Here is an 18017-nt window from a genome sequence, read left to right as displayed (position 1 = left end):
CTATCTAAAATGGTACAGCCAAAATAGTCTCTCTCATCTATCATTAAAACCAATCTCTGTCAATCCCTGCACTGGCTCCCTCTTCTCCTGCATTTAAAAATATCAAACTTCTCCTTGCATTCAAGTCTCTGCAGCACTCTGGCCCAGCCTACATAATCTGCCCATGTCACCTTCCTTAGTCTTCCTCCATGCTGACCTCTAGGCACAAAACAGCCTTTTAAACCCCATTGATCAAGCTTTTTCCTGTGCACCATGAACATCCTTCCTAAATTGCACTTTTTCCTTGCTATCTTTAGATAGTGATTAATATCTAATTTTCCCCAAATGATTAAGATCTACATGCCCTATTGCAATATGAGATTACATCCCTATTAGGAAGTACAAGGATTATAGTAAAGTGACCAATCAACTATCTGATAAGTCAATATCAATAGTCAACTATCCAATAAGCAAAAGCACTAGTCGACTAGTCACTTTCCCCTCCCTTGCTGCCTCAATCACTCCCTGCTGGCCCCGTGCTCCACACTGCGTCTCAATCTTTGAAATGCAAAAGAGCCCCATTGACTATTTGATTAGTTAATTAATCGAAATTTAACATCCCTACTTCCTATCCTGTTTTGTTAGTAGCTGCCATGGTTTATTTCTCTTTATTCTGTAAAGTGTCTTCTACAAATGGGGAGCACTGCATAAATAATATAATAGAAGTAAATTAAATACCTTTGATGTATACTGGAAAATGTCTGCAATGATCCTCATTGATGGTTCTGGAGGGAAAATGTATGTATTTCGGACCATGAACTCCTTGAGTATATCATTCTGGATTGTCCCAGTAAGCTTGGCTTGAGGCACTCCTTGTTCTTCCCCAGTTACAATGAATGTAGCTAAGATAGGAATTACTGCACCATTCATTGTCATAGAAACTGACATCTTCTCTAAAGGAATTCCATCAAAAAGGATCTTGGTGTCTTCAACCGTATCAATAGCAACTCCAGCCATTCCAACATCACCACGAACGCGTGGATTGTCTGAATCATAGCCACGATGGGTTGCCAGATCAAAGGCAACTGACAATCCTTGCTGGCCAGCTAAATTCATGAAAACAAGTTAATTAGAATAGTACCACAGGCTTGATTTAGAAATGGCAACTAACTATTTTATATAATCAGGGTCTAAACGGATACAATATGTAGTGTCACAGGCTAGCTTCAAACTTCTCTGGAGGTTTATTAGTTTCTGTGGAATTTAAATTTTCATTCAAAAAAGTTTCTAACTCTTACTATGGTAAAGAATCTCGTTTCGAAAGTGCACCAATGCAGCTCCAAGGCTGTAGTCATAGAAAATGAAAAAATAACTTTCAGAGCCAAACGCTGACATGGCATCAAGGGAATAAAATGTCCTAGACACTGCATAACTGTCCTGGTTACACTGGGCAGCAGGAACAAGCTCTGTAGTGGGGTGTTATGTCATATTTGTTGCATAGCAGGTCAGACTAGAATGATGATCACAGTTGTCTCTTCTGGCCGTAGTATTTATGAATGGTAACTGTGTTACAGAGGCAGTACCATGGAGCTGCTAGTATGTCAACTGTTATTTGGATTCAGCATCTTACACTTAACACATACCAACTGCTACTGAAGCCAATGGATTGTACTACTAGTACCCATTGCACTGCTATATAACAGGAATGTAAAATCTCAGTTAATTAGTTAACCAGTTAAACCTTAGGTTTAACCAGTTAACTGATTCTGCGGGAACCCACGTGGGGGGCCAGCAGGAGGAACCTGTGGCCCCAAGTGCAGGGGGACCATCTGGAGCAGCCCCCAACCTATGGCAGGCCATGGATGGAAGGCTGGTCCTGTGTACTGATTAACTAATATCCGTTAAGGGTGATGCTTTACTGTTAAGGGTAATACTTACCAAGCAGCCAGTTACTCATTCACTTCCCTAGTATGTAACCTCTCCATATCAAAACACTAAGTTTGGAGGAGGAGTCCTTTTCCTCCAGTGCTTGCTTTTTGTGTTTCAATATTAAGTTTTCAGAGAGGCATGAACTGCCTCCAGTTCATCTCAGTGGGATATTATCTCTAATGCTTAATGATAGAAATTTGAAGTAAATGTCTTTACCTCTTACCAATATCCAGCAATTCTGGGACTCTGGACAGATTGAGAGCATCATCTTCCCCACAATATGTAGTGCAATTATGTAGAGCTTTTCACAGAGTGTTTCCAAATAATTAAGCAATATTAAACATTCCTGTTAGGGTTAAGCATTAAATATACCTACTTAATGAAGAAAATATGTGACTGACAAGGTCACACAGCAAGCCAGACCAGAAAGAACCAAGGGAATCCTGTTTAATCAGTTAACTGGTTAAGCTTTACGTTTAATGGTTAACTGCTTAAATGGAGGTGGGTGGGGAGCTGTTCTAGCCAAGCCAGGTTAGAGAGGCTGCAGCTGGATTGGAGCAGCCCCCAGTCATGGGCAGGGTAGCCTACTCTGGCCAACTCAGGCCCACTGTACTATGCCACAGGGGAGAAGTGCGGTCTGCTGGTTAACCAGTGACACCTCTAGAAGTATTCTTGCTTATTGATAAAAGTATAGTTTGCGGACAACATTTATACAAAAAAGCCTTTCTGAAGAACAATTTGTGAACCATAAATACTCTGTGTTTGGAACTTTTTAGTTAATGGGATTTCCACTATTGCTTTGACAGGTAAAATTATACTTCCCTTCTCCTCAAAAATGTTTTAGGTTGCATCACTGGAAAGAAAACATATGGGGTTAAATGAGCCCAGGTGGTTCAATTTCGACAGTGGCTGAATTACTTCTGACATCCAAAATGTTATAACATAGTATCTAATTTTATTTAATAGAAGAGAATTGTTGGGAAGTTTAACATGTTGAAGAAATATTGGAAAACCTGCTCTCAAAAACCTGAAAATGTCATTGCTGGGAAAATGGCTTGCTTATTATACTCTGAGTATAACATATAATTAAAAAAAATTCAAAGCATAATATTTAAATTTAGAATGCCAGGATGAATTAATATTAAAAGTTTAATTAAAACTGACAAAAAATTAGCAGGTTTTCCACAGTAAATTTGTCTCCCATTAGGACTATGAAACAACACTAAATTGTTCCATGATCTATGTACTATCCTTGCTAGGCTAAACCAGAAATGCAGCTAGGTTGTTACATGTATGCAGACAGAGATAAAAAGGTTCGCTTTACCCTTAATGTTGTCCTTGTAGAATTTGTTGCTCTCCTCCACTGTACTGAAACCAGCATACTGGCGGATAGTCCAGGGTCTGTAAGTGTACATGGTGGGATATGGTCCCCGAGTGAAAGGCTTCACTCCTGGCAGCTCCTCAGGAAAGCCTTCTGTATCCCTTCTCGAATACAAAGGCTTGATGACAATTCCTTCTGGTGTGTGCCATATCAGTTCTTCTGGATTCTTGCCTTTCAGCTGTTTTTTAGCCATAGCAGCCCACTCGGGGTGCAGAGCACGGCACATGATCTTGGAGGATTGTAGTCCTGCCATCCACTTGGAATAGTGTGGCCAGAGGTGCCGAAGCCCATACTTAGCCCTCAACATGTCTTCCTGTGTGGGTCACCAATGTGAGAAGAGCTGGGGAAATTGAAATATAATACTTGATGACACTGCCATGTTGTCTTTCATCCAAAGATCTCAGATGGGGAAGTTGAGCCACACAGCAGTTAAGAGGCTTGCCTAAATTCCAACAACAAATCACTGCCAGAAATAAAGAATGGAACCCATTTCCCTGCTTTAACCATTTGTAAACACTCAACCTCAAACATAATGAGAGTAAAATGAATTGTGGTATTGGAACTTGAGGAAAACTTAATTGTCTAAACAAACATAATCCAGGCACAATATGCCTTCAAGCCTCATCTATCCGTGCCCATGCATTATACCCCTTTGTGTTACCCATCTCAATCCCTAATTACCCCACACCTCCCTGCACTGGAGAGCTGCTCTAAAATGCAATAAAGACAAGCACAAAACACTGCACTTTGGAAGGAAAGTCAGCTACAGAAAGAGGAGCAATTGGCTGGCCAGCAGCAGCAGCAGCATCATGAAAAAGGATTGGGGGTACACGAACCAGCAAAGAGGTATTGTGATGGAAGGGCACTGGGGTACATTAACAGGCATGAGCCAGGCCACTGTCCTGCTCTCTTACCACAGGTAAGGTCTAGGGTTGCTAGGCATCCACTTTTCAACCAGAACTCCTGGTTGGAAAAGGACCCTGGTGGCTCCAATTGGCAATAAGGCAGGGGGCTAAGGCAATCTCCCCACCTGCCCTGGCTCTGTGTGGCTCCCAGAAGCTGCCACCAGAGCCCTGTAGCCCCTAGACCTGGGGAGTCCAACACACTAGCCACATGTGGCTATTTGGCCAATTGAGTGTGGCTAACTGGCTCTCAGAAATTATTTACATTTTCAGAGTAAGGTGGCTAGTTTGCTCTAGCAGAACTGGTTGGACACTAGGGAAGCTTCATGGACTGTCCCTAGTACCAGCTCCACAGCTCCCATTTGCTGGGAGCCACGAGCGGGAGCTGCAGAGGCAGCACTTGTGGACACAAGGGCAGGGCAGGGCGCCCCTCTGTGCCTGGGGGACCTGATGGCGATCGTGGCGTCCTGCACCCAACCTGCCCCAGACCTGAGTCCGCACCCCCAATCGCTCAGCCGGGACCGTCACTCCACCCCCAGCACCGCGCCCCGTTAGCCCAGCCCGGAGCCCGCTCTCCCGCACCGCGCCCCTCATTTCTGGCAGCAGCTGGAGCCTTCACCCCCTCCCCCGGCCAGGCCCAGAGCCCGCTCTTGGAGCCCAAATCCCTCAGGCCGGAACCGGCCCCCTGAGCGAAGGCGGGAGGGGGAGATGGGGGGGGGGGTCTAATCGGGAGGGGAGCCGGGGACCCTGCGCGTGCGGGACGGTTAGCGCACAGGGCGGGTCTGGCCGCGCGAGCGGACGTCACGGTTGCCCTACGGCGGGCGGGGGCCAAGGAGCCAGGCCCGCCCCTGAGGCGCAGGCGTGTCAGCACCTGGCTTGGCGAGCGGGCTGGGGGGAAGGGGAGTTAACGGCCAGAGCCCACTCCCCAGTGACGTCACCGGCGGGATTCGGGGACATTCTCTTACCCGCCTATCTGATCCCGGTCTGGCCCCGAGTCACCCCCCAGCCAAACCCAAACAAACCCGAGTGCGCAGGCGCACCTCCGCCGTACACGCTGGGAGGGACGCTGGCTTGGGCCCCGGCGTGCGCATGCGCGCCGCAGCGCGGGAACGCTCTTGCCAACGGCTCCGTGTTCCGCCGGGAGACTGGGCTGGCGGCCGGATGGGTGAGGAGCACCGGTGAGTCTCGCAGAGGGGGGAGGCGGGCCGCGCGGTGGGACGCTGCAGAGGTGGGGTCGGTTAACGCGACGGCAACAGGTAGCCGTGAGGAGAAAAGGGGTGTTTAGGCGGCCATACTACATTTCCCAGCATGCAATGCGCCCTCCGTGGCCTGCGCTCTATGACGAGGCATGGCAATGCCTGCTGGGAGTTGTAGTCTTTCAGCTTTAGGAGCCCTTGGCTTCCCAGATCGCATAACGCACAGCCCAGGTGAATCCAACCTACTGTCACGACAGTCCCATGTTCCGTGACAGTCCAGCCAGGAGACCCAGCCGTTTCCATGACAATCACATCATCTGCAGTAGGGATGTTAAATTGCGAGTAATTGACTAATCGAATAGTCGATGCATTTTGCATCGACTATTCCATTGGCCGATAGCGGGCCTTGGCCTTTGAAGTGTAGCAACAGCCCCAGCGTTGAGCCCGGCATCCGGCTCCATGCAGCGTTTCAAAGCGGCAGTGCCGCATGGAGGCTGGTGTCAATGGGAGAGTCCCCAGCTGATCCCGGGTTCCAGGGAGCACTCCCGCTTTGAAATGCTGCAGGCAGCTTGGGGACACCTCAGCTGGCCCAAGGCTCCACATGGCGCTGCTGCTTTGAAGTACCTCCCGCGCCCCCCAGCTACCTCTTTCTGATAGAGGCAGCAAGGGGGGGAGGGGGAAGTGACTAGTTGATTAGCCTGTTGACTATCTGATAAGCAGATAGTCGACTTTTCCTTCACATCCCTAATCACTGTGCCTTGAGAGGTGCTGCCGCAAAAGAGAGCGGAGATGTGATCGCTGGGAAGTCAGCAGAGTCCCTGCTGCAAAGAAATGATTGTCCATCATGTCACAGCTTTCACTCCTGTGAGACTCAGCAGAATGACATTGCCTCCCATGTCAGGACAATTGCTTCCAGAAGTCATGGTATAGTGGCATCATCCCTTGTGTCATATTACAGGTTGTACCTCTAAAATCCAGGACACTCTGATCTGGCAACATCCGTGGTCCAGAAGGAGCGAGAGTTAGCATCCTGGAGAGTGTAGCCCAGATCCCAGGCCAGAAGCGCAGCCCCAGTAGGGTTGGGGGCAGCGGGCCTGATGCGGAGAGCCAGGCCAAGAGCAGGGAGTGGAGCGTTGACCTCCCCTGGTCAGGCGCTGAGGATGCTGGACCAGGGATGTCCCACCTGTAGTAATTGCCTGGGAAAAACAGTGTGAGGATGTGATGAAAATAGTTCCTGTAACAGATGTGACATTGGTTTTTAGGATCTTATAACAAACAAATGGTGACTAGTGGGTCTGAGAAGTAATGGGGGAGGTGTGTCTTTGGTGCTTGCACATTATTCCATTGGCTTCTCCAACAGCAGCAGCAGCAGCTGGAGACATATACCAAAGGAATGTTGCTCTCAGATACACAAAGGATTATGTTGTATTCAACATAGTTTTCCAGTTTAATATCTGTGTGTGTTACTCTCCTTTATAGATTATAAATCTCTGTTTCTGTTGACCTCTTTTTCTTTCTCCACTGCTTTATAGGCAATGAAACATCACCATGTTCATCCACCTAAGGCAGGGAAGTCTGTCAGGGGAGGAGCAGCACAGAAGAGAAACAAGTCAGAGCAGCACCCAGAACTTGCCAGCAAAAAAGCAGATGGAGGACAAAAACGGGGACAAGAAAAAGAAGTAATTACATTTCAGACTAATCAGTCCAAAATATTCATGTGGAAAGAGAAAACATGTTGTCCTTCTACTAATGTGTGCATGGGGAAGAAAGCTTTTCTGTGAATATTTACTTCATTTGAGCAAATATTCAGTTTGTTCAGAATGGACATTCGTTCTGTCTGCAACACACAGACAGAATGGAAAGAAATGAAAAAATCCTCAGGACCTTCAGGAAATAACTACAGGCAGTCCCTGAGTTACGCGGATCCGACTTATGTCGGATCCGCAGTTACGAACGGGGCCTGTCTCCCTGGTCTCCAGCAGACCAGGGAGAGGAAGCAAAGCGGCGGAGCACGCGGGCAGCGGACAGCCCAGACGCTTCTGGGCTGTCCGCTGCCCGCGTGCTCCGCGTCTTTGCTCTGCAAAGCGGCGGAACACGCGGGCAGCGGACAGATCCGACTTACATACAGATTCAACTTAAGAACAAACCTACAGTCCCTATCTTGTACGTAACCCGGGGACTGCCTGTATCTCAGTTTTATGTCATTGGCCAGGAGGGGGCAGTGTAGTCACATAACTTAATGAAACACAACTGGCCATTCTGCTGTTTAAGGGATTTTTTTCTGGGACTGATTAGTTACTACATGAAAAACTTAAAAAAACAACGAATAGTCAAGCAGCACCTTACAGACTAACAAAACATGTAGATGGTATCATGAGGATGGTACAACCACCCACAAAAACTCATGATACCATCTACATGTTTTGTTAGTCTTTAAAGTGCTGCTAGACTATTCGTTGTTTTTTCAAGTTTTTCCAGTTACAGACTAACTTGGCTACCCCTTTGAAGCTTTAGTTACTACATGATTAGAGCAATAACATCTTAGCTTAATCATTCCTTGTAGAAAGTGGATCACTCCTGGCTCATTATCTGTAGGGCACATCTTTCTGTCCGAAAGATGCTCCTTGTCTCAGCTAGGGATGTAAAATCCCGTTTAATCGGTTAATCAGTTAAACATATTGGCTACGTCTACACTGGCCCCTTTTCCGGAAGGGGCATGTAAATTTCATGAGTCGTAGTAGGGAAATGCGCGGGGGATTTAAATATCCCCCGCGGCATTTAAATAAAAATGTCCGCCGCTTTGAAGTAGGAATAAGATCCTCCGGAAAAGGGCACTTTTTCCGGAGGATCGGGGCCAGTGTAGACGCTCTTTTCCGGCTTTTTTAAAAGCCGGAAAAAAGCGGCGGACATTTTTATTTAAATGCCGCGGGGGATATTTAAATCCCCCGCGCATTTCCCTACTACGACTCATGAAATTTACATGCCCCTTCCGGAAAAGGGGCCAGTGTAGACGAGCCCATTGATTAACCGGTTAACTGATTAAAGGAAGGGCTGGAGCACCCCCACCCTATCCCGCTGCTGGGCTGGCCCCCCCACCACAGGCAGGTGGTGCTCCGGATGACTGGAGCTGCTCCTGCCCATGGCAGGTTAAACATTCACATTCACTGGCTAAACGTTCTCAGCTAACTTTATGAACAGTGCTGCCCCAAACTGCTTTTGGAAAGAGATTAGGAGAAGTGAAATTCATAAATTTTCTCATTCACAGACTTGCTTCTGTAATGAAAGAGCTAAAGGGGTCTGGTTATGTGTTGCTTCTTCCTGTTTAAAAGGCCTGCAGAACTTGTGTGAGATGTGATCTTATTTGAAAATGTGTGCTCGATGAATATGGCTGCACAAACCAGAAAACAACCCTTTTCTACAGGAGATAAAAAAGACATTGGCAAAAGGACATTGTCAAATATTCAAATACCTCCACAGCCCTTATTACAAAATGGGTTCTTGGTAGCAAGTGGATGGTCCCATGCACTAGAAAACATTTGCACATTTCTTTCTTTGGTGTACATTTTCCCTTTTACCAGGTCACACGGACAGCCAAGAAGAGAGAGAAGCGACAGAGGGAGCAGTCTCCTGAAGGTACAGATTTCTTTATCATCTCCCCATGTCTGTATCCCATCAGTATTTTAGTACTTCACCCCAGAAATCCATACACTGAAGTAGGGATGTAAAATCCCATTTAATTGGTTCCCACGGAGCTGCCTGCCTCCCACAGAGATAGCAGGGCAGGGAGGGGGCAGGGAGGCATGAGCACTGGCTCCCATGGATCCACTTGCCCCTTGTATTGCTACTTCTGATATAGAGGCAGCAGCTCTAAGTGGGGAGGGGGAGGGAGGGGAATGGGAACCGATGCTCATGGGGAGCTGGCTTAAAGGCCAGCTCCCTGCAAGCACTGGCTCCCACCTTCCCCAGCATGTAAAATTTCAGCAGTTAGACATTTACACAAATAAATGCATTTTAACATCCCTAGTAGCCAGAATGGCTTCTCATGGGCTTACTTCTCAGTCCTTTCACCAGTTTAATCAAATATGTTGGGAGGAAATCACTAGAATGGAAGCTTCCTGGGGCAGGGACCAGATATCTTCTGTGTATTTTACATCACCCAACATACTGTCTATGCTTTACAAATTACTACTACTGATAATGTGAACAGTCTGAGATGGTTTTTCTTTGGGACAGAAAATCTGCTCTTGGGTTGATAGCTCTGTCATTTGAGAGTCAGAGAAATAACTGATTTACCAGACATTTTATATCCAAGTCCAGTAGGTCACATCTTCACTGTTTCTCCTTCTCTTTCTGATAGCAACAGAAGCAGGTGCTCAGGATAGAAAAATGGTGAAGTTGGCCCCTGGCAAAACAGCAGCATGGCAGCCTCTCTCAGACACCAGCATGGACCACCTGGGAGGCATGATGGATTCAGTAATATTGTGAGTATCAAGCATCACCACATCTCAACTTCCAGCCAGGGTTTCAACCACATAAGACCAGGAATCTCATTCTATTTTTTCAATTAATTAGGATGTTTAATGTAATAGATGGGGGGGGGGGGGGGAATAAATCATTCTGAAAGTGTCTGAGTAATTAATTAGTTATTGAGGCTAGAGATGTGAATGGGTAACCTGTTAATTGTTACCTGGGAGCAGCCCCCCACCTGCATCCCGCATGACGCTGCCGATTCCCAGCCTGTGTGTGTTGGAAGCTAGCAGCTCTCCCTGGATCTTCTCCCTGCGAAGCTGCCGATTCCCAGCCACTAGCCCTCATAACTAATTGAATGGAATTTTATATCCCTAATTGAGAATTCTAAACTTTATAATGCATGTTTGCCTGTCTGACACAGGAAATCTTCATTGGTAAGCATGAGATTTGGAAAGCGTTCTCAAGATGGGTAAAAAGGCCTTGTGACATTTAACAGATTGTGGAATAGATCAAGTGAAAAAATAAAGACAGACCTCGGTAAACTGACAGCATAACCGGCTGTATTTACAGTTCAACAATATTATTTCATGAAAGCGTTGCCAGACAGTCATCTCTTGTGTGACATTGCTGACCTTATAATCCTATGCCAGTAATGTTCTTTTACTTACAGGTTCTGTGGTAGAAATTAACACTTTGCCTTTTCTGTCTTCTAGATCCATTCTGAGTAAATCAGTACAAGAAAAAGATGACATTCAAAAGCACCTCAACCTCCTGAAGGAAAGGTAATGAGTGGTATGAAGAAGAGACACAGGTGCATCTTCAGGAAATCTGGGCTGGAGTGTCCCCTCCTCCTTTACCCCCCCAATTGGTTAATCGGTTACATTTCTTGGTTAACCAGTCAACCAATTAAATGGGATTTTGCATCCCTGTCAGCAACCTATGTCACTGTTGGATCCCTATGTGCAGGGCTCATCAATTAATGTAATCTACTCACCTGTGGCAAGTAGATTACAAGCCGGCACAGTGCGGTCAGCACATGTGCAGTCTGTCAAACCACGCGGCTGGCGAGTGGGGCTTGCCGCGGCTTGACGAGCCCTGCCTATGTGGATACAGAAATGAGGATCTGCGTCCAGTCTGCAAGGATGGTAAACACTGTGTTCGCATTTGTGAAGATATGTGCAGGGCTCTATAAATAATGATACTACAAATTTCTACAGCACTTCACAAAAATGAATTAATTTTAACAAAGACCTGAGAATAGTAATAACCTACTTAACCTTACAGATAGCACAATGAGCCAAAGAGATTGAGAGACCACAGCAGACAACATAGTTATAGTCAAGAACTCTGGAGTTGCTGGCTCCTAGTTCTGTGCTTAGGCATCTCAACCATACCACTCTTGGAAGAGAATTTCAGGCCTCTTTCCCTCCTTTCTTAAACATTTTGGGCCCTTTACTTCAGTAACAGCAGCTCATCATGTCATATATATATATATATATATAGTAGCCCAGTGTCTGTGCGTCTGTAACGCTGACGTACACGGCCACGCCCCCTAGCTGTGTACATCAGCACCCCGCCCCCCCTTTCCCTCCCTCTGCGGCGGTTCGGCCAGCCCCATGGCCCCCCGGACACCACTCCCCTGGCCAGCGCTGCTTCCCTCCCCCCTTTCTCTGGCCCCCTCATCCTCCCCTCCAGCCCCACAGCCCCCAATCCCCCCCCAGCTCTGCTTTCCACCCCCCTTCCGGCCAGCTCCGCCCCCTTCTCCTCCCTCCGTTGCGCCCTGTGCCACTCCCGTCGGAGTGGCGCAGCGTGCCACGGAGGAAGGGGAAGGGGCGGGGCTGGCCGGAAGGAAGGTGGAAAGCAGAGCTGGGGGGGGATTGGGGGCTGTGGGGCTGGAGGGGAGGATGAGGGGGGCTGGAGGGAGGGGAAGGGGGCGGGGCTGGCTGGAAGGGGGGTGGGAAGCAGAGCTCGGGGGGGACATCAGGAGCTGTAGGAGAGGGTGGGGGGGGCCCAGAGGAAGTGGGGAGGGAAGCAGTGCTGGCGGGGAGGTGTCCGGGGGGCCTTGGGACTGGCTGGCAGGAAGAAGGGGTGGGAAGCAGAGCTGGGGGGGATCGGGGCCCATGGGGCTGGACGGGAGGAGGGGGGCGGGAAGTAGACCTGGCAAGGGGGGGTGGGTGCAGCCACTCGCCGCAGCCGGACCCCAAAGGGCCGCTTGCCACCGCTTGCTCCCCTGCCGGGGCCCAGCTGAGCACCGCTCAGGTGGGCCTGGTGGGACAGGGAGCAGGGCAGGGCAGTGATGTACACAGCCAGGGGGTGGGGCCGTGTACATCACCGCACCCCCTTCTTCCTCCCGCCGTGGCGCTGAGTGGTGTGCCCCGCAGCCGGGCCGCCGCGGGGGGGGTGGGGGGGGGACGATGACATAGACAGCCCCGCACCCTGGCCATGTACGTCTCCACCCCACCCCTCCTCCTTCGCAGCAGCCTGGCTGAGCAGGCAGCACTCAGCCAAGCGCCACAGCGGGAGGGAAGGGGAAGGGGAAGGGAGGCGGGGAGAGACAGAGGGGAGAGAGAGGCACGAGGAGGAGAAGAGAAAGGGAGAGTGAGAGGGAGGAGGGGGAGAAGAGAAAGAAAGAGACGGAGAGAGAGGCAGGAGGCGGAGGAGAGCTGAGAGAGAGGGGGGAGGCAGTAGGGAGGGAGAGAGAGACAGAGCGAGAGAGCTCAGGAGAGAAGACCTGAAAATCCCGTCTTATTGGCTAGTTGAGAATAATGTTTGGTGAATATGCCTTCTCCGTATGTGGGTCTTTAGTAGACCATCATGTTTTTTAAGGAACAAACAGGTGATGCTTTTTCTTTTTATAATCAAGGCTTCTGAGACATTACAAGACCCTGAAGGTGCCTACAGGGAAGCTGAGCAACCTGAAAAATGTGCTGAGTCTTAAGGTGACAGAGAAACAGAATCTTTCATCCAATGAAGAGGCCGTGGCACTACTGCAGGTAAGGGAGATGGGGAGGTAAAGAGGGATTGGGATCAGAATAAAGAATATGTATAAATCCTTGTTCTCCTCCTCAAAGGCTCCTCCAATAGAAGGACCATTTAGTCCCGGGGGAGGGGGGGGAACTTCGGTGTTAATATTCTCTCATTCCTGAGTTTCTCTTCATACTGCTTCATTGAAGGACCCCTGGAGAGATTACTGTTTCCTGAGATGAAGAGGAAATTCAGTCCAGGTTCACTCAATCCTGGTCTTATTCACCTCTTTTATCAGGCATTCTGTTAAAACAAAACAAAAACCACCAGAAACCAACAGCACCCTGGTGTGCCTCACAGTGCAAAGGGGAGCAATGACTACCTGAGGAATTATAAACCGGTCAGCCTAAGAAACTAAAACAAGTTATTAATCTCTCAGGGTATGTCTACACTGCCACCCTAGTTCGAATTAGGGTGGCTAATGTAGGCTTTCGAACTTGCAAATGAATCCCGGGATTAAATAAAATATCCCGGGCTTTATTTGCATGTTCCCGGGTGCTGCCATTTTTAAATGCCCCGTAGTTCGAACCCTCTGCCCGCAACTACACGCGGCACAGACTAGGTAGTTCAAATTAAGGCTCCTAATTCAAACTACCGTTAAACCTCCTTGCAAGAGGAATAATGGTAGTTCGAATTAGGAGCTTTAATTCGAACTACCTAGGCTGTGCCACCTGTAGCCACAGGCAGGGAGTTCAAACTACGGGGCATTTAAAAATGGCGGCGCCCGGGAACATGGAAATAAAGCCCGGGATATTTTAATCCCGGGCTTCATTTGCAAGTTTGAATGCCTACATTAGCCACCCTAGTTCAAACTAGAGTGGCAGTGTAGACATACCCCCAGTTTGTAAGCACATGGATGATAATAGTGTTATAAAAATAGCCAGCATAGATTTGTAAAGAACAAATCCTGTTAAACCAACCTAATTCCTTTTTTCGACTGGGTTACTAGTGAATGGAGGTATAGGGGGAGCTATAGATGTGATATATCAGTTTTAGTAAGGCATTTGACACAATCCCACATGACATTCTTATAAGCAAACTAGGGCAATGTGGTGTAGTTGAAATTACTATGAGGTGAACATAACATAAGCATGAACATACTGCATCAGACCAAAGGTCCATCCTGCTCAGTATCCTGTGAGTGGCCAGTAAAGTGAGTGCAAAGCTAGTTGAAAGACTTTGGTCAGAGTAGTCATCAATAGTTCACTGCCAAAATGGAAGGACATATATAGTGGGGTGCCATAATGGTCCATCTTGTGTCAAGTACTATTCAAAGTCTTAATTAATGACTTGGATAATGGAGAGAAGGTGATGCTTATAAAATTTGCAAAGGACACAAATACAAGCACTTTGGAGGACAGAATTGGAATTCAAAATGACCTTGACGAATTAAGAATTGGTCTGAAGGAAAAAGTCAAATGCACAACTAAAAAATGGCGAATACCTGGCTGGACAGTAGTATTGCTGAAAAGGATTAGAGAGTAGTAGTTAATCACAAACTGATTGAATCAACTGTGTGATGCTGTTATTTTGGTTCTTTCCTTGTGGTGTAACTTAAATTTAAAAAGGGGTATGAACTTGGGAAGCCCGCTTTGCTAAGCTGCTTCAAGGCACCCTATATGTGTATTAAAGGTCACAGCCATATATGAACCTTATGCTTCAACTCATTATCTATTCTAGATGAAAGGTCCCAGATATGTGTACGCTAACTTTGCCTTAGTTCAACATACAGGATGTGGTCTATACATGCCTTACATTGCAGTCAAACTACTTTAATATAAACCTAGTATAGTAAAACAAAATTATATATATATAAAAAGAAATCCATAAGAAAAGATATGTAGACAAGCATGTAGTTCAGTCCCATGGGCTACATCAGGGAAGTTAAAAAATGAGTCTGTTACGTAGGACTCTAACACAATGTTTTGCATATAAACAGTTTTTAACTGTATTTATTCTGTTCTTTCCATTTTTACCCAGGAAGAAATAGCAACAGCTGTGGAGACTGCTGAGAATACAGATGAGAATATTCAGAGCCTGCAGGATAAAATCCGGACTCTCAGGAACCGGTTGGAGGAAGCTGAGGATAAGGCTAAGAAGGTATCTCATAACAAGATTTGATGCATTGATCCCAGGAGGCCATGTTTCTGGAACCAGGATTTTTCAGCAGAGGGTCTTATGTAGGAGAGAGAAACCCTGGGATTAGGAATGTTCATTTTCAAGGATTTCTAAACATTGGAGATTTCTGTTATTCAGGACTAAGAAATTAGGAGAATGGTGGCTTGTAAAGGCTCTGTTTGCATCTGTCATCAGATTGAGTTTTTCTTGCTCCTCTAGGTGTTCCAGACAAACGGTACAGGGGTCCTCAGCCTTCCAGAACTCCCAAAGAACAGTCTGCAAGCACCCATTCTTCAGGTGAGCAAGGGCAGAGTACTGTTTTCAGTGACCTTCCAGCCGATAAGGAGGACACAACAGAAACCAAATTTTCCTTTCTAGCAGGAATTGTCTGTATTTCCTCTCTCCTAGGGAGAGCAATGCATTTGCATTTGAATAGACTAAGATATTCTGAATAAGAGCTGACTCTCTGATAACAGGGAGCAGTTTATTAAATGGTCTCAGATATTTCCACCCAATTGTTAAGGATCACTTCCCTGCCTATGACTTCTGATCCTCCTTTCAGCTTGTAGATAGCTAGGACTCTGCTGGAAGTAGTCTGACTAGATGGAATTTCTGTTGGCCTCTTTAAGGGCTTGTCTACACATACGTGGGTATGATTTCGAAAATGCCCTTCCGTACTGCGCAGTATTGCTCCCTGTAGATATGCCCTGAATGAAATGGATATGTCTTGTCTTTCTTTCACCTATTCTTCATTTTCTCGCTTGTATTTCTTCCTCAGGAAGAGATTCTGAAAATTCAAGATCAGAAAGGTATTTTGAAGGACCTACACTCCATCCAACAGTCAGCTGAGATGAAGAATATGTTGACTCTCCTTGAACAGGCCTACGAGAAGGTGGACTTGCTTTGAGGAATCTGTATGTCTGCCAATGCTAAGGCAAGCTTTATTTCATGCCAGCGGGTGTTGACTCTGACAAAATGTTTTTTGCTTCTAAAGACTTGCCTTCTGCAAACACCAAATATCTGTTAACCTTTTTATTAGACAGATGTTTGCACAATATATTGATTGTTGCCCAGTCAAACATTAGTGATACGCTGCTTTTTTCATTGGTGTAAAGACCAGACATGTACAACTTAGTTCATCCACATAAGGACCACTTTTATATAGCATATATATTGTATTAATAAACTAGGTTATGACCAACGTTCACTCTAATCTTTTCCATCCATGTGCGGATTAACTTTTTATGTGCACCAAGACATGCAAATGTGCATCACCAGTAGAAACAAAAGCCTAGCTGTGGATGCTCTGCTAATCAGCCTGGTGGCATTTGAAACTCTCCTGAGAGGCCATACAATTGCACAGCTTACAGGGAACACTGGTTATGGCTGATATTTTCCTTTTTCAGACTCTCTTTTGGGGCTCAGCAGTAAATTTACTAGCTCTAATATCACATTAGATATGTGGGGTGTGTGTGTTGTTTGGAAGACTAGGATTGTTTCATTATATTACCCCAGTCATATCAAGAATGTGAATTCAGCACCTCTGTGGACCCAATTTTAATTCTAAAGAGAAAATTACATCTTATTTGAAGTTGAATGATGTAATTGACATTTTATCTAATGAATAGTTGCTAATCCACTATAATTGTTCCCTTTTCAAGCAAAATTAGGCCTGTCTTTAAATGTAAATCAAAACACTTATGTGGGAACCTGAAATTAATGGATCAACATTTCATCTTATCAGCTGAATAGTATTCCTTTCACTTAGTCTATTGCATAACAAAGGTGTTCACACCTGGTTCAGTAGGGGATTATGTTTATGCAGGGAGATGGACAGGGACAAGGAAAGGGTATAGTACAAATCTCTGGTCTTAGGAGTTCTGTACTCACCTCTTATTTCATTTATTCTCAGGAAACCTTTAATTTTGGAAAAGGAAAATAAACTAAAATGTGCATTTCCTCTCAGGTTTGACCCTACTTGTATGTTTGTCAGTGAAAGATTTTTTCCATTATACGATCTGGTTAGGACAAAATGCTTCTATTAAATTAACATCTGAAAAACAATGTTCACTTTATACTGATCACTCATGGAATTGCTTGTCTTCTTATTTACAGGCTACCAATCTCTTGGATAAGGAAAATAGGGATAATTAACTCACATATCTGAGCTATGGGGATTTAAAAGCCTGCGTATAGTTGCTATGCATGGGACCTGAAGATTCAGGGTAGGAGACTCGCTTTCTACTCTGGGTGAATCAAGCAAGATTTGTTTTTTATAAACTCATCTGTTTTTCAGAAGGTTTGGTCAGTGGCAGAAATGAGCACTTATTGAAATAACCAGGATCCCAACGTAACTCTCCCCAATTTATAAGTTTGCTGTTTTTCCTTATTTCCCTTCCCCTCGCCCCCGCTTATTTATTCTTGGTTTTGGACTTCCAACACTCGGGTCATCTGAAGAAGTGGGCTGTGCCCACAAAAGCTCATGATACCATCTACATGTTTTGTTAGTCTATAAAGTGCTACCAGATTATTTATTGTTTTTTAAGGTTTTCCTGTTACAGACTAACTCAGCTACCCCTCTGAAACTTTTAATTGGAGTTAGTTGTCTAAAGCAGCAGCTGGGGGCCTGAAGCTCACTTAAGTGACATAGATAAACACTATCACCCTCTGTGATCTCCTTCCTGGTGCTAGACAATCTCCATACACCAAAGACCTCTTCCTGCATGTGCACTCGCATTGGGTGCATACCTTTCTCTAATGTGCACACACTGTTTTGCCTAGTCTAGTGCTATCGGCCAAGCCAGGCCTAAATAAAGAGGTGACAAAGCACAGAGAGGCAGTAGAAGAGAAGATTAAGTAAAGGAAAACCAAGAGGTTATAAGGGACTGGAATTCTGTTTCCCCCACATCACTTTTATTGCTCAGCTGGATCACTTAACTCTATGGCAGGAGAATGTCTTCCAGTTTAGTTCAGGTTGTTCATTCCTAAATGGTACAAAGATTGACAGAACTGTGTGAA

The 18017-nt window shown here is 46.1% G+C and overlaps 2 protein-coding genes across 3 annotated transcripts in view; one reads left to right on the top strand and one right to left on the bottom strand.

Annotated features, from left to right (window-relative positions):
* The window catches only part of MMUT (methylmalonyl-CoA mutase), a 34286-nt gene extending 29032 nt beyond the window's left edge, over positions 1-5254 (bottom strand). Inside the window, exons 1-3 of one of the 2 annotated variants that reach the window (XM_075923368.1) lie at positions 5157-5254; positions 3233-3629; positions 718-1085 (exon numbers count right to left, since the gene is read on the bottom strand). In XM_075923368.1, the coding sequence (XP_075779483.1) occupies positions 718-1085; positions 3233-3596 (732 nt within the window). In that variant the 5' untranslated portion in view covers positions 3597-3629; positions 5157-5254. Of the gene's footprint in view, positions 1-717; positions 1086-3232; positions 3732-5156 lie in introns of both variants that reach the window. The other variant, XM_075923369.1, reaches the window with a different exon arrangement.
* On the top strand, positions 5237-16200 carry CENPQ (centromere protein Q). Its single transcript, XM_075923372.1, has 9 exons — positions 5237-5369; positions 6920-7066; positions 8966-9020; positions 9745-9868; positions 10571-10639; positions 12721-12850; positions 14862-14981; positions 15219-15296; positions 15778-16200. The coding sequence occupies exons 2-9, from the start codon at positions 6923-6925 to the stop codon at positions 15904-15906; spliced, it is 849 nt and encodes a 282-aa protein (XP_075779487.1). The 5' UTR covers positions 5237-5369; positions 6920-6922; the 3' UTR covers positions 15907-16200.
* The last annotated feature ends 1817 nt before the right edge of the window (positions 16201-18017 follow it).

This window comes from Pelodiscus sinensis, chromosome 3, assembly GCF_049634645.1.
Source record: "Pelodiscus sinensis isolate JC-2024 chromosome 3, ASM4963464v1, whole genome shotgun sequence".
Taxonomy (NCBI): domain Eukaryota; kingdom Metazoa; phylum Chordata; order Testudines; family Trionychidae; genus Pelodiscus; species Pelodiscus sinensis.
This window is presented reverse-complemented; position numbering and strand designations above follow the sequence as displayed.